The sequence below is a fragment of the Drosophila navojoa genome, chromosome 3, assembly GCF_054131105.1.
Source record: "Drosophila navojoa isolate 15081-1374.11 chromosome 3, UAZ_NAV_1.0, whole genome shotgun sequence".
NCBI lineage: Eukaryota > Metazoa > Arthropoda > Insecta > Diptera > Drosophilidae > Drosophila > Drosophila navojoa.
The window spans coordinates 30,427,459-30,443,858 of NC_142891.1; the positions used below are offsets into that span (position 1 = coordinate 30,427,459).

Sequence of the window (16,400 nt, forward strand, 5' to 3'; positions counted from 1 at the left end):
ATCTTTTGTTCAACCATCGACCATCTCGGTCGAACGCATGAAGCTGAATGATTGTGCTCTCGAATATTTTAGTAGCCTGATCCTAAAAGTGAGGAGCCGAGCAAATACGAAGTTGTGTGGGTCGTAATGTCAAAAAAAAGTGTGCAAAACATTTTACACTACGTGTCCGGTCTATGTGTTCTCTGGTTAGTGTTCTTGCGCTCACATGCATACACACATACATATGTACACACATTTGAGAGAGCAGAGAGCTTCGAGAGAGAGCAATCATATGTTCAACAGTCGACCATCTCGCTCGAGCGTATGAAGAGAAATGATTTTGATATTTTCGTAGCACTAACCTAAAATTGAGGATCCGAGCAAATACGAATGGTCTGGGGACTATTCCTCGAAAATAGGTGTGAAATTAGTGATCACTCTTAAATATAACTTGTCGCCGATACCTTGATTCAAATTTTAGTGGCTCTCACATTGATTCCACGCCATAAAAAGCAATTTTGTGCAAAACTCAATACAAAAGTTATGTAGCAAACAGCATTTGAGCGTATGTGTCAGCCATATTGGCTATGGGAATCGTTGAAGGGAATTAATAAATAAAACAAACTATTTCTAGTATACTATAAGCGGACAATATCAGCTAAAATTTGTGCTATTAATAAAAAGTTTTAACAATTGCCATATTAGTTGAATTCATTACTTTTTTTCTGTGCTCGTAAACCAATTTTCAAAAGTGTACAATTTTTTTTGCTAAGCTGTGTATTTTTGGTGTGTATTAGCGCTGTTACATACATATGTATGAGAAAATAATAAATGGCTGCTTTGTGAACAGAAAGTGTACGAAGTGCATATATAAATATATATTATTATACATACATATTTACAGTAGATTGATGTCGGATCTACGTACATACATATATAGCATATCCCTACGAATTAGAATAATCAAGTTGTGTATCAGTACTACTTTCCCTTACAAAATCATGTTATGATTAGCTAGCTAAATATCTTTTGATTAATTTTGAAAATTGAAGATTAAATAGATGTAAATCACTCATTATTATATTACAGCTACATACAATCGGTCATTTATATATATTCCCAGTAATTGCTGATAAATTGAAGAACAATTATTGTGTCTCTCTCTATAATGGGGGACCGTGACATCCCAAGTGTTCCCGTCACAACATTAGCTGGCCTAACCAGCACGTCTGATTGTAAGTAAATTTCGGACTAAAATGTTTCTTTTTTTCCTATTTCATAATATGTTTATAAATTTGTAATGTAGTGCTCAGCGAGTTGCCTGTATCCGATTGTCTACAGAGCGCTACTTCTTTTAATAAATCGCTTCTGTTCCATTCGCTAGTGGCCAACGAATCCAATAATCTTCTATCAGTCCGTGATGAAAATTTAGTAAAACAGTTAGTAAATGCCATCGAGCAAACGAATTCTGACAATATGTAAGTATAATTCACGTTTGAAATACATAAACCATAAATGATATTATTTCATTGTAGAGAACTTAAGCCTCAATATGCCATACATCAACATGGTGCTAATATTAGTACGTACCCTGAATTACTTCAGGGTATTTACAACTATCGCCCAACTGTATTTAACACTCCAAGGCGGAACGGTAATTTGCTGTGCAATAATAACTAGTTACAAAAGAAATAAAAACTGCGGTTTTTTTTTTTTTTAGCAATAAATGATCACACTTTTGAAAAACACCTCACGGAACACTTAAAGAAAGAGCATCCAACGCATTCCAAGCAAATGGGTCTTGTGAATAATGTGAGCGATATTTGTCAGGAGGCATATATTTTAGATACTAACCATCAGCAACCCCATATCAAAGAATATGTTCATCAGTCAATCAGGTAAGAAAAAAATCGTTTACATGAAAGTAAAAATAAAATATATAACCATATTATGTAAATATAAAAAGTCGATAATCAAATCTCTAATCTGAATACTACAAATTAAAATTCAGTTAAATTCTTTGGTAGACACAAAAAAAAAAAAAAATAATAATAATAATAATAATAATTTATGCTTTTTAGCATTTATGAAATAGATGGATATTTCGAATTAAATCTGTGTTTCTTATTTATTTTCAGTGCTGTAGCTACAAGCAAATTAGCTGATCAACGTGATTCTACATCAAGAGTCCAGGTTGAATCCATGGCAAATATGATGATAGGACAAAACGTCGTACCAGAGACCGTAGTTTCCAGAGAAAATTTAGTAATGCAGGAGAAACAGACGTCCGGAATTCAATCATTAAATAGCAATCATCATGGAGAGCAACTCCAAGCGTACTATCATCAATGCCAACATAAAAACCCCATTGATCTACCAAAAAGCAAAACTACAAACTCATCAATTGACAATCACCAATTACATCAGAACACATTTCAAACTTCGTCAACAAATACATCGACAATACAAGGAAATTTTCAAAATGTATTGAACCTACAAAGACAGCAGATTACCGTTGGAGGAGTCGCCCAGCAACAATACAGCAAACCTCCTTCACCATCAACGTCGCTAATAATTGTGGCAAATAATAGTACATTTTCAAACGACTTTAACAAATGTACAAATCTTACATCAACTGCCACCTCAGCATCTACATCTTCAAGCGGCAAGTCCCAGGTTCGGGTATGTATAAATCGTCTTAACGTTGAGGATGCTCGTCTTATGCAACAGAGTATTAAAAAGTTTGTACAAAAGTCACCAGAAATGGCTAGAAATATGGGGTTACTACAAGAAACAAGCAAGCATCCTGTTAATGAATATCTGTCATTGGCTGGTATTCCGAAGACTGAGTCTACAGTCGCGAGCTCTCCCTCATCAACTGCAGATATGTTTGCTGTTATTAAAGCTGATGAGAAACGCACTGGAACTAAAAGAAAATTGGCCATTTCCCTCGGAGATATCCCTCCAGAGCAAATATGTAAGCATATATTAAATATACTTAATGACAGTTCATTGAATTCATGAAAATTTTCATTTTAAAAATCTATAGTTTCGAAACCCAAGCTTCGTCGAGTTGAACGCATAATGACCCTGCCATCACCAAAAGGAATAAAAGAAGAAGTAATTCGCTCCCAGACATACCAACAGTTTATGAAAAATATGGAACAAATAATTGAAATGCTAGATGATACGGAATCCCCAAACTTCGATACAGGTAGCAAATAATTCAATAATATAAAATAGTCCAAGGATCTGTATTAGTCTTTCTCAAAATTAATTAATTGTATGTATTTACAGAAGATGTAGATGATAATATAGAGTGCATTTCGCCAAAACTTCTGAACACAATGAGTGATGATGTGGCGAAGTTAAAAGCCAAGCAAGCATTGGATTCAATACCAAAAAACAAACTGACTCTTCTTATCAACTACGCTATGAGAAACGTTTATTTAGCAAGAAACTATTCTGCTGGACAGGTATGAGTTTTTATTAATGGTTTAATAACCGAAATACATACACTTATTTATTTGTTTTGTAGGAAGACGAAGATGATATAGTTGATGACGAAGTTATAGAAAAAATATTAAACGCCATGGATGCGTGCTTACTCATATGCAATATTTATTCAACAGTGAGCGACTTAAAGTTTTTGCAAGAAGATAATATATCACACATAATTAAATTTGCTCAATTCCAACTCCGTGAAACAATATTTCCATTACACGATCCTGTTTATACTGTAAAAAGTGTTAAGAAAACTAGTCAACGCAAAAAAGCTAAATCCCATCAAACTCACCATAGGAACTTGCAACTTTGTTATTCTAAAGTTGTTGAGCTTTTAAAGGTATTCGTGACACTCTTTGACAAATGTATATTTGTCGATACTATCGTTCTACCGTTATCAACGCTTGCAATCGAGCCATTTTTTGTAGACAACATCGAAACATTGCAGTTTGTTTGCTTGGAGCTGGTCACAACAGTAAGTAAACTTTTTTATTATTCAAAAAGCTGAATCGATTTTGCCCTGTCCATCTGTCCGTCCGTATATATGAAGGCGTCGATCTCAGAAAAGAGAGATATGAAAAATTATCTTCTCATGTTCATCTATATCACTCGAAAATAAAGATTTTCTTTCTAAAATGGAGGACAAACATAAGCTTCAACCGCTTATTTCTGCATGCAGGGTGAGATAACGGTACCAATTATATTTTTTAGAGAGAGCAAACATAAAAAGCTATAAATTCCCAAAATATTGCATTGATAAGATAACTCATTCTCTTTCCATAACTATTTGCATGGCAGATCGTCATTCTTTGGCTGAACAAAAGTATTTTGACATTAATATTTATTTAAAGTGAGACAAACACTTAACAATGGTGATAGTAACAAAAATATTTATAGGAACTAAACCTTCCTTTAACATCCGCTAGCGTCAATGGATCGATCTAACCAAATTTTGTAATGTTTCTATTGAAACATCCTGCTAAAGTCCTCAAACCTCAGCAATCCGTCTCCTTTGGCGTTCTTGATAAGTCTAAGCTACGTATTATTTTTGCTCTGAAGTGGCCAATCTAATGTATTGACTTAAATATTCCCCGAAAATTCGGCTATAATATGGACATTGTGGCATGGAGAATTGTCCTGTTGGAGTATACATGATCTTCCAATGAACAGCTAACCGGAATTCGATGCGTCGTCATTCAGGACACGTAAATATTTATCCTTCTTCATTTTTTCATTCATTAATATCAAATAGGAGAGGCTATTGACACCATGTGACACCCGTTCGCACACAGGCCTCTTCTTTGCTAACATTCTTTGGAAACCTGCTATAAATCGCTTTTTTTTAACCATGATATTCAAAAGAACTATCGTCCATAATAACTTTCCCCAGAATAAATGCGGCTTGCCTATGAATGTTTTAGCAAATCGTTACCTGTTTGATTTATTTTATAGTGATATTAAGGGTATTGCAAGATCGATAACCTAGAAAAATTGGCCTTCTTTCGCCGACTTGTGATAGTTTTCTACGTATTGAAAATTTATGATTTTTAAAAAATTTCAGTTATTCAAGGTTTTTGCCCATAATTTACCGAAAACTATGATCAAATAGTAGCTATTATTAAAGAGGACACCAAAAATAACTTAAAAAGTAAAAATACGTAATGTAATGCAAGCGAATTACCGAAAATGAATTTGACAAGGAATGTCAAAATACTTTTGTCCAGCCAAAGAATGACAATCTGTCATGCAAATAATTATGGAAAAAGTATGAATTATCTTATCAATGGCATTTATAGCTTTTTATGTTTCCTCTCTCTTCAAAAATATAATTGGTTCCGTTATCTCACCCAGCATCCAGAAATAAGCGGTTGAAGTTTATGCAATGTGTTGTCAAAATACTTTTGTCCTCCATTGTATTATCGATCAAAAGTGACGAGCTAAGTTGATTTAAGCCTTTTCTAACTGTCTGTTACTCCTTATTTCTTAACGCGACGATCTCAAAAGATTTAAGAGCTACAGTCTGTATATATCACGAGCAAATCAAGTTTGTTTTCAAAAATGTTTTTTTTTTTTTGGTATCGATTAAAAATCTTGTATTTTAGGATTTCGAATATATTCTTTGAAAAAAAAAAAAGTTTATTTATTCAATTATATTTAAATATATCCTTATTTATTTTCTAGATATTTAGAAAGGAAAGATACGATAAAATACGGAATAGTATTTTGAGCGATATTCTATCATCTATTGATCGTTTACCTTCATCAAAGAAGAATCTGCGTCCATATAAACTTACGAATAATGGTGGAAATATTCAAATGGTTACTGCACTTGTGCTCCAGTTAATTCAGTGCGCAACTATTTTGACGGATTCACTTTGGGAGAGCGGTAAAAGTAGTACGCAAATAATACATCTTATTGATGATGATGATTTACCAAGCAGTGCTACACAAATTGTTAAGCCTAATCAGGATATCCTTGTTCTAAAAAAATACGATGTCGCAGTTAGTATTGGTGGCAACTTTTTAACAACATTTTTAAATAAATGCAAATCTCGCACCAACGAAACTGACTTCCGTCCGCTCTTTGAAAATTTTATCCATGATCTATTGTCCACTGTAAATAAGCCAGAATGGCCAGCTTCAGAGTTATTGCTTTCCTTATTGGGAACAATGCTAGTGCGTTACGTATCTGATAAATCTATAGAACAGAGTATTCGCCTTGTTTCTTTGGACTACCTTGGCATCGTAGCAGCTCGTTTGCGGAAAGATACTGTTGAGTCCCGCTGTAAAGTAAATATCATTGACTCTATGATAAAGTCAATTAAAGCTGAACAAGAAAAAGAAGGTGATTTACCTATAGCAAACGTATGTATTACAATATTATTAATATTTATAATCATAACCAAAAAAGAAATTTAATAATTGTAGACAAAAATCGAACTTCATCCCGAAGAGCAGCGTACGGAGTTTCTTCAAAAAATTCTTCTGGATTTTCTAGCTGTAAATGCTCAAGAGGAGAATTTAATATGGGACTATGCGCGACATTTTTATTTGGCTCAATGGTACCGGGACATAATCTATCAACGACGCAGAATTAAAGAAGGCGACAAAGGATTCGCTTCAAAGAAACCAAAGTCTCGTTTAAAACAACGAGCAGGTAAGTGTTGCAAAATATACTGGTAATTATTCAATTCATTAGAAGATTCCTTTCATATAAACTGAGCCCATTGAAAGTGAGATGGCAGGGAATAATGGTTTTGTTAAAATGTATGTAACAGTCAGAATGCGTTGTTACAGACTTCAAACCCAGTGTTATTATTTGTGCGTACATGTGTGTGTATCTTGTGTATGCAAAAAATGTTCGGCTGCCGAGGTGCAACACGACCATGATACCCTGTCTTATTCCAGACGCCACAAACAGAACCGTACACAAAGCTTATATATGTATATATTCACGATCAGGGCGACGAGCTGTGACAACATAGTCCTGTCTAAACCAACGTCTAGATATCAGAAGTTATAAGAGCTAGAGACTTGAAATGAATTTGCATGCATACTCGTGTACGAGTATGTACTAGTAGTAAAGTATAATCGATAGCTCATTCGATTTCTTTATAATGTAAATAATCAATAATTGATTTTGTTTTTTTAGTTCTGAAGATTTTAGACTTAGACTTAGACTTACAAAAAAGCGGTAGGCAAAGCCCTCATAAGCCATGGCTCATGACTACAGCTCGAGAGTAGCCCTTGTCATCAAAAGCAAATATAGAAAGCGCTTATAGCGCTTAAATCTTTCTGTTAACATAGTTAGTCACTCCGCAGAATATTGGGATAAAACCACAATCTGAAAATTTCATGAAGAGTGTCTATCCACATGGAAAGTTATTAAACAATTAAGTTAAGCCCAATGCGCATAAGCGTGCGTCTGCCCGTGTGTGTGCATGTGCGAATGTGAAGAGGATCTCTTTCATTCCGCAAGGCCTTCTACGGGGCTTTCTCGCTGAGCTGACGACTCCGAAGCCAAGTGATGTCTTTATAATCCGTGAATATTTATAGATGCTTCCTGCATTTTTTCTCCATATTTTTTCCCCCGACTCCAAATTCACTGAAGGTCAGATGTAACTGATTTGGCATATTTTAAATCTAAATATTTTTTTCAAATATTCAATACAATGTGTAGATAATATGCTGAAAGTTTCATTAAATTCCGTTAAGTCAATCGACGCTAATAAATTAACAAAATGTTTGGCTACAACATTCAAACTTATTCTAGCATATTCTTAGAATCACATGGCGAATGAAGTGTTAGAGTTCTCAGTAGTTAGTTTCGCTTAGATATGCTAGATGCCTCTTATCAGTAAATCTATTTCAGTTATTCCATCATACTTTTAAAAAATTGAAGTGGCGTTGTTAATAGCAGCGGGGCACTCGATCGGAAAGTCTGGGAAAGTCTGTCGACTCCAGAGCGCGAAATTCCTGTTTATTTTAATTATTTCAAAATATGTAATTTTTCAATTGCAATTAGTAAGAGCACGTCATGTCATTTGTTTTGAAAATGCATGAATTCCAAAAAAAGTGTTTGAATTAAAAGTTCGCAGTATACATATGAAAGCATGTATGAAAGAGTGCGCTCATATATGACTATACGCAGAACATTCAGCCAAGGAAAAGAGAACTGAAGGAGGGGAAGTATGGCTCCGAGTACAAGAATTGATAAGTTCGCATACAGGCACAAAAAAAAAAAAATACGAAGTAGAAAATGCTTGCAAAAACTCGATTGATTCGACGCCTTTACATTTGGAATCTTTTTCATTCAATTTTAAGGCTTCATTTATTCTTGCTCATTTTATTGAAGATATGACGGCATGAGCTCGCTCCAATGTAAACTCACTCAATACGTTATTGACCTATTACGCACTCGTTCACTTTTTCTTTAAAATTGGAAGTCAGGGTATAACGGTTTTGTCAAAAGTATGTAAGGGGCAGAAGAAGGCGTGACAGTCCCCACAAAGAATATATATTCTTGTTCAGGTGGACGAGCTGAGTTTATTTAGTCCTGTCCGTCCGTCCGTATGAGCAAACCGATCTCTGAAGTCTTAAGAGCTAGAGTGTTGACATGCATAATCGAGTATACCATACGCAATATAAATTTTTCTTATTTTTTTGATAGCTCATCCGATATCGTTTATATCGAGAATAATCGATAAATTGATGAGATTCGCGTTATATATACATATGTATATTCCTTGAATATGAATATTTTGTAATTTACAGATTTTGGATACCACGCCCCTTCGCCCAAAATTGGTAAAAAACGTATTGCAAGTACTAGAGACTTGTGCTTCTTCGGAATATACATACATTTGAATATTATGATCAATATGAAAGTTTCGTGAAGATAGTCTTACTACAAAAGAAATTATTCAAAAAATAAATTCTCATAATATTGCCTAAACTGCAGCGCAGCCTAAGCGCAGTCGCTGCTAACTGCGCAGTTATGCGTGCGAGTGGATGCATCTGCATGTATGTGTGTACAAAAAAAGGGCGAAATGATTAGAATATTAGCTTGGAGGGTTCAGGGTTTCTCCTAGTCGAGCAGTCTTGACTAGAGTCTTCTTACTTGTTACTATTTTTAATTAAAATGGCTGTTCAGTTCAGAGAGTCAATATAATAAATTGTTTAAATCTATCTAATTTATAGTTTATAGTTGCTAAAGTGGTATTTTAGCGAGTATTCAGGAAAAGGAATTTAACTTTAGTGTGAATTTTTTCGTAGGTTTTATTTATATATTTTACACTGTATAAGTTGAGTTAATGAGTTCTTTATTTCATTTATATTTTAAGGATGGAGAAATTGAAAATTAGAACCGTACTAAATGTGCGTTTTTATTTATTTGGTTCAGTGCAGTGTTTTTCTTACTTGTTAGCAAAAAAAACTTTCTGCACAATATTATTGGCATGTAACGCTTTAGCTTTAATAATGGCTAACAAGAGGTGTGACATCGTAAAAAATTTTTTTTATTGATGTCTTCATTAATTTTTTGCTATTCTTCAATAAGAACTTGTTTTAGGTCCTTGTTTTGTTATTGCTCGTTTTGAGATGCGCTTATCAAATTCTTTGCACAAGTGTGCAATCGGATTTAAGTCTGAAGATTGTGGTGGGTGCGGTAACATATGGACGGTATTATACGCCAGCCAAATTTTGACGATATGGACATAATATGTTGTCATGTTGAAATGTGAGCAAACTTGATAAGTATAGCTTTTCGGCACTTTTTTAAAGGTTGTGCCTTGATTGTGAAAATGCAGGGTAGTTTTCTCTTGAGCTACTGATGTTTCTTTTAGCATAGGTGTCATTATTAAGAAAAGTAAATCCCTAGAACATTTCTTTAAATAAAGGAATAACATATGGTAAAATATTAAGAGTGTCAATAATTTCTTCAACAAAATCGAGACATGAGCATTTTTCCTAGATCCATGTATACCACGCCCACATCGAGTTTTTCTTTGAAAAACAATAATTTGTCTCGTTATTTTTATCGATTAAAAACATCGAAAATCAATAATAAATTTATATCTGCTACATCTTTGAAGCTAGAGTCGCCAAATTCTTAAATATTATATGTAAAAAAAAACAAAATCAATTTTTCGATTATTCTCGATAAAAAAGTTATCGGATGAGTTTTTGAAAAAATAAGACAAAGACTGCGTATACACGAGTGTGCAAGCCAAATTTCAGCTCTCTAGCTCATATAACTTCTGAGATAGGATTGCTCATACGGACGGACAGGGCTATATCGACTACATACTTTTCACAAAACCATTATACCCTGATTGCCCATTTTCAATGGGTTCAGGGTATGAAAATCCATAAAACTCTGATGTTTTCCATTGAAAGCGTATGATGAAATAGTGTATGAATTTAAATAGTAAATATATAACTGCAGTAGCTATGCGGAGTGTTTTTTAATTTTTTATTTAATTTAAAGATATTGACAAAACTAGAGTGAACTAAAATTAAATAGCCTATAAAAAGTACAACACATGACAATAGTATCACCAACCCGATATAGGTATTTTATTTGCCAGTCCGGCTACCTATGCCCCACTTCACAGCCAGTGGTCAGTGATACTATTGAAACTATGCAAACACAGTGTTAAAACGGAAAACTTAAAATAAGATATTAAAAGAGCTTAAATATAGTTAATCTAATTAAAATTATAATAAATCATAACGTAAAAGTATTAGTAAGGAAGAAGGAAAGTAGTATAAATATTGCAAGAAATAGAAAAAAAGCACAAGAAATAAAAAGAAATGAGTTAAACAAGAGAAAAATAGAAGGAATATCGGATGAGATTGAGAAATCACTGCACAACGTTGGCAACGAACTGTATACCAGTGCTTGTCTGAGCATTGCGAGTGGTTTCCCTAAGGCAATTTAATAGTAGAGATTTTATTTTAGCAAGAGAGAACTCTAAGGAAAATACGTGATAATATTTATTGAAATTAACATATAGAAGATAAAACGCACTATGCAAAGAATACTCCCTAGTGCACACAGGTAAATGAAGCGGATGATAATGTATAGTTGTTCGGGACGGAGCCGAAAAATTAAGACGCATCAACAAAGAGGACGAATCAATATAACAGTTAATCAATTTGAGCAGAACATATGAATCTTTGAATTCCTTAGCCCAACGTTTAATAAAGCCAAGCACACTTTTGGCTTCATTTATGATGGTAGAAATAAGAAGATTAAAATTAAGTTTACAGTCGAAAAAACACCAAGATCATTGACTGTGAAGATGCGTTTTAAGGAAATGTTATTAGGAGTTGTACGACTGAAAGTCATTGCAATTTATGTGCAACTGGTTTGCCACACAACAATGTTGAAATGCGTTAAGGTCATCTTGAAGGTGTACATGACCATTCGCACTGGAGTATGGAAGGCAAAGTTTTACATCACCCGCATACATAAATAGCTTAGAATAAGAGATATAGCTAGGAAGGTCATTTATAAAGAGGGAAAAGAGTAATGGACCCAAATAGCTACCCTGACGAAATAAAGATATATATTATTACTACAGTATATGTATGTTATTTATATTTAGCATTTCAGTTGCAAATCTATATCCTTCAAAATACAAATAATTCAATATATGATTTCATTTCTTTATTATGTTATTATTAGTATTGTTATTATATTATCTATTATGTTATTATTTAAGGTGACTATTCTGATACATCAGATTCTGGATCCTGTGATGAAAATGATCCTGACGACTCTAACAAAAATGGCAATCGACCTGTCGATGTTGTTGACTATGAACTAAATCTTGAAATTTTTAATGTATTAGAAGAACGAAAACGGTACTTGATTAGTAAAATTAAACCATATCCAGTGGGCGAGCAAAGTCATCAACATATAAAAACTTATATAGATTATAATAATGCACAGTTGATAGCTCAATATTTAGCTACGAAACGGCCATTTAGTCAATCATTTGATGGATGTCTTAAAAAAATTATTTTAGTCGTTAAGTAAGTATGCTTGGTCTACTTTAACATAATAACTGCAACCTTAACCTTCTGCCTAGTGAACCATCAATCGCTGTGAGAACGCGAGCAATGAAATGTTTAGCAAATATTGTTGAAGTTGATCCTCTGGTACTAAAGCGAAAAGATATGCAAATGGGCGTTAATCAAAAATTTCTAGATACAGCAATATCTGTGCGCGAAGCTGCGGTTGACCTAGTAGGAAAATTTGTTCTTAGTAATCAGGAATTAATAGATCAATACTACGATATGCTTTCGACTCGAATATTGGTAAACATCTTTTAAAGTGATAATATGAATCAATTATATATAAATATATTTCCTTGCAGGATACTGGTGTTTCAGTAAGAAAGCGTGTAATAAAAATTTTGCGTGATATTTGTATTGAATATCCTGATTTCGAAAAAATACCTGAAATTTGTGTAAAAATGATACGCCGCGTTAACGACGAGGAAGGCATTCAAAAGCTGGTTACGGAAGTTTTTATGAAAATGTGGTTCACACCATGTGCCAAGAGTGACAAGGTCTTTTTATAATATTTTTTAAAGGAATTTATAAATTAAATTTTTTTTGTTGTTCTTGTAGTACGGTATACAACGGAAAATTAATCAAATCATTGATGTGGTGAACAGTGCTCATGACACTGGTACATCGTGGTTGGAGGGTCTTCTAATGAGCGTATGTGACAAATAATTAGGTATATTGTTCAATCATTTTGTTTAATATTTTATTTTTTTTTTTTAGATTTTCAAGCCAAAAGAAAATATGGTTAAGCTTGATGGAAGTACTCAGGAGACTGTAAAAAAAAATACAGAGCCACCACAAGATATTGTATTAGCTTGCCAGCAATTAGCTGATGGTCTTGTGGACAGGCTAATTGAATTGGAGGACACCGATAATGCACGTATGCTTGGCTGCATAACTACACTTCATTTGCTAGCTAAAGTACGGCCTCAGCTGTTGATCAGACACGCTATGACAATAGAACCTTATTTAAATATTAAATGCCATTCAGCTTCTGCAGCAAAATTTATTTGTGCAGTGGCTGATATTCTCGAAAAGGTTGTACCTCTAGTTAACAATGCGAGCGAATCGTTTTTGGCATCTTTAGAAGAACATCTGATGCTGCTAGTAGTATCACGAAATCAAGCTGAAGTTACAAGTTGTGTTTCTTGTTTGGGAGCACTCGTAAATAAGATTACAAAAAATTTTAAATTGATTCGCGATTGCTTTCAAAAGTAAGTCTAAATGTACTTCAAATAAACATAATTTTTAAATGCATTTCTTATAGGTTTTACCGTGTTCTGGAGCTGTCTAGAAATCAAGTAGAACAAAATGCTTTTAATATTGACAATATTTACACCCCTAGCTTTCGGAGAAGTCTATTTACCATTGGTATTTTGATGAGATATTTTGATTTTAATTCCCCAATAGCATTAGGTAAATATATTGTCTCTTAAAAACTCCTTTAAACTAAACTTGAAAATACTCTTAGGTGATGCAAATAACGGACTTCCTCCAACAATATGCGATAACGTATTTGAGTGCTTAATGTTCTTTTGTGGTTGCTCCAATCACGAAATTCGCAAACAAGCACTTATATCACTTGGCTCCTTCTGTGTTATGAACGATGATTATCTAACTCGTTCAGAACTTAAACAATTTTACTGTGATTTACTGAGGTCATCCTCAAATGATGGCGGGATTAAAATAATTTGTATGCGCAATATTTGGATTTATTTGACTGAATCTGAAATGTTCATGCACAACAAAGAGAAAGAGTGTTAGTACAATATAATACAAATGAATAATAATTTTTCAATATTAAAAACAATATCTTCACAGGGGAAAAGCAATCAAAGAACGAAGACTTAAAAGAAATGAATGATGTTTCGTCTGGTATGGCTAGCCGCATCATTCAGCTGTATTTGGAAGAAATTCTCGACTGTTTTCTAAATCGAGATGATGCAGTTCGACTGTGGGCAGTCAAAGTCGTACAAATTGTTCTTCGCCAAGGCTTAGTACACCCAGTTAGAATGGTACCTTATTTGATATGTTTAAGCACTGATTTAAAGGTTGAGGTAAGTTAATGACCCTGCAAATAAATTAGTGATAAACTTGTATTATAAAGAATTCAAATTTTAGTCAGCCCATAGAGCAGATGCCTTGTTGAAAGATATTGATAAAACATATTCAGGGTTTGTGAATATGAAAGTTCAATTCGGACTTCAACTTTGCTTTAAGCTACAGGAAATATTACAAAAGAACAATAAGGCGAAAAATGAAATAATACGAGGTTATGCGTGAGTACATGATATATATAAAAGTGTGATTTACAAATTGAATGAAACCTTTTTTGCTCAGAAAACGAGGACCTGATCAAGTAACGACAGCTTTGAATGACTTTCTGTATACATTACTCCGAACCACAAAACCACAGAGACGCGCGTTGGTTCAAACAGTTACGAAACAATTCGACGATAATAAAACATCATTACAGCAAATGTTATACATCGCCGACAATCTTGCATACTTTCCATACGTGGTTCAAGATGAGCCTCTATATTTAATCCATCAAATTGATTTACTTATATCGATGGCTGGTACACATCTTTTAACTACTTTTAAAGAGCACCTTAGACCAAGTGACAAGGGTGGAGACGTTCTTGAAGACGATGATGATGAGGAGGACCCACATGTTCTTTTCAGTCGTCTTCCTGAGGATATGACCGAAATAAAAAAATGTATAACTTCTGCACAAGCGTGTATGCTATTACTTGTACTAAAAGAGCACCTAAAAGAAATGTATGGCTTAACTGACGGAAAAATATCACGTTATTCGCCTTCTGAGCAGAAGCTATATGAAAAGGCCGTAACGCGTAGGATCGTCGCAGACTTTAATCCAAGAACTACAATCGATGTGATTAAAAAGCAACCTCAAAATTTTACAAGCACAGATACTGACTGTTTTTCTAGAGAATTATCGGATGAGGAAAAATTAGATCTTGTTATAAAATATTTGGACGTAAGTAACCCTAAACTTCAGCTTTTCATTTCAAACTAATATATTTTAAATCGTAGTTCAAAAAGTTGATGCTTAAACTAGATCCTGAAGACGCCGATTCTGATGCAGATGAATCTCGAGACAAGACAAAATTAATTAATTCAGGGTTGACAGAAGATAGTTCACTGAATCCAACAACTCCAAGTCAAATTATTAATGACAAGCCAAACTCCGTATCTATTCCACCTGTGACTTACTGTAAAATCCAAACATCATCCACTACATTAATCACTGTAAGCTGATAATACTTTTATATTATCCACATATATAAAAAAATCTATAATATAGGAAACATCAAATATCGATACATTGACCTTTCGTACAGCGAAATCGGCACACTCTCCTGTGAAGATAAATGCGCGAAAACAGAATCAACAACGCAATAAAAAGAAACGACGCAAAATTATGTCATCTGACGAAGATGATGAATACAGCGGTAATGACTATTCGTGAGATGTTTTAGTCTTATTGGTTAAACCATATAATACAAAAGGGAACAGCAAATATATAAACGACTATTGAAGTTTAGGCTTAAAGAATCTTAATTAAGGCATATAATATATGTATGTATGTATAATTTATTGTCTAATGTTTAGTGTACAATAGTAAGTAATTAATAACTTAAAAGTTGAATCGCTTAAAGTAATCAAATTTCGTTTGTAGAATTCTGATATCATCTTAATGAGTTCTGTTGCAGAAAATAATTAAATAAAATACAGCTCATGTATATTTTTAGAATCGTACTAGAAATTTAGAAGCTTTCAAATATTATATGATTCGGCATAATGCAATAACTTAAGCTTTCGTAACAATTAACTATTGTATAATAATTTCTCAACAAATCAGTGGTGTAACAAGAGTATTGCAAGTAGGGGAGGCGCAAAGTGACATCTCAACTTTGTATATTCAATAAATATTTAAAATGGATAAAATTCTGGTAGTTCTTTAAGAAATTACCGAAGATAAGGATTAGTGGAACAAGAATGGATGACCAATAATTAAACAACTGAACGATTGCTTGATTTTTTCGGGATGTCGGAATGAATTACTAATTTACATTGACCTCGTTCAACGGTGCAGCAGTTTGGAACATTCTTCAACATTATTTCAAACAAGAAAGCTCTAGTCGAGACTGCTCGACTACGAGATCCCCTGAACCCTACAAGCAACTGATATTTCAATAATAATTAGCAAACACACACGCACACACACACACGCATACAAACACACGCACATACACACGCAACAAACAAACACACGCACACACATACACATACAAACAAACACACGCATATAC

At 33.7% G+C, this 16,400-nt stretch overlaps 1 protein-coding gene and 1 long non-coding RNA gene across 3 annotated transcripts in view; both read left to right on the plus strand.

Moving 5' to 3' along the window:
* Positions 1-16,400, plus strand: part of LOC149091999 (uncharacterized) — a 133,602-nt gene that overhangs the window by 114,277 nt on the left and 2,925 nt on the right. The gene's annotated exons all lie outside the window — the stretch shown is intronic.
* On the plus strand, positions 747-15,837 carry Nipped-B (Nipped-B cohesin loading factor). Of its 2 annotated transcripts, XM_089257587.1 has the most exons (24): positions 747-765; positions 1,069-1,214; positions 1,286-1,457; positions 1,515-1,633; positions 1,700-1,877; positions 2,118-2,661; positions 2,734-2,956; positions 3,029-3,193; positions 3,277-3,455; positions 3,518-3,958; positions 5,665-6,348; positions 6,412-6,640; positions 11,712-12,024; positions 12,081-12,309; positions 12,369-12,563; positions 12,625-12,717; positions 12,784-13,277; positions 13,331-13,479; positions 13,535-13,822; positions 13,885-14,120; positions 14,185-14,342; positions 14,404-15,064; positions 15,121-15,336; positions 15,392-15,837. In XM_089257587.1, the coding sequence occupies exons 2-24, from the start codon at positions 1,148-1,150 to the stop codon at positions 15,554-15,556; spliced, it is 6,198 nt and encodes a 2,065-aa protein (XP_089113713.1). In that variant the 5' UTR covers positions 747-765; positions 1,069-1,147; the 3' UTR covers positions 15,557-15,837. The 2 variants fall into 2 exon arrangements, with proteins under 2 accessions (XP_089113713.1, XP_089113712.1); XM_089257586.1 differs by having other exon boundaries at positions 2,118-2,956.

What these genes read in the sequence shown, in the direction of transcription:
- Nipped-B (XM_089257586.1), top strand. Translation starts at nt 1,148, where the DNA reads ATGGGGGACCGTGACATCCCAAGTGTTCCCGTCACAACATTAGCTGGC. An exon ending in TGGAGGGTCTTCTAATGAGC is followed by an intron (nt 12,718 to 12,783) that starts GTATGTGACAAA and finishes TTTTTTTTTTAG; the next exon opens with ATTTTCAAGCCAAAAGAAAA. An exon ending in GCACTGATTTAAAGGTTGAG is followed by an intron (nt 14,121 to 14,184) that starts GTAAGTTAATGA and finishes TTCAAATTTTAG; the next exon opens with TCAGCCCATAGAGCAGATGC.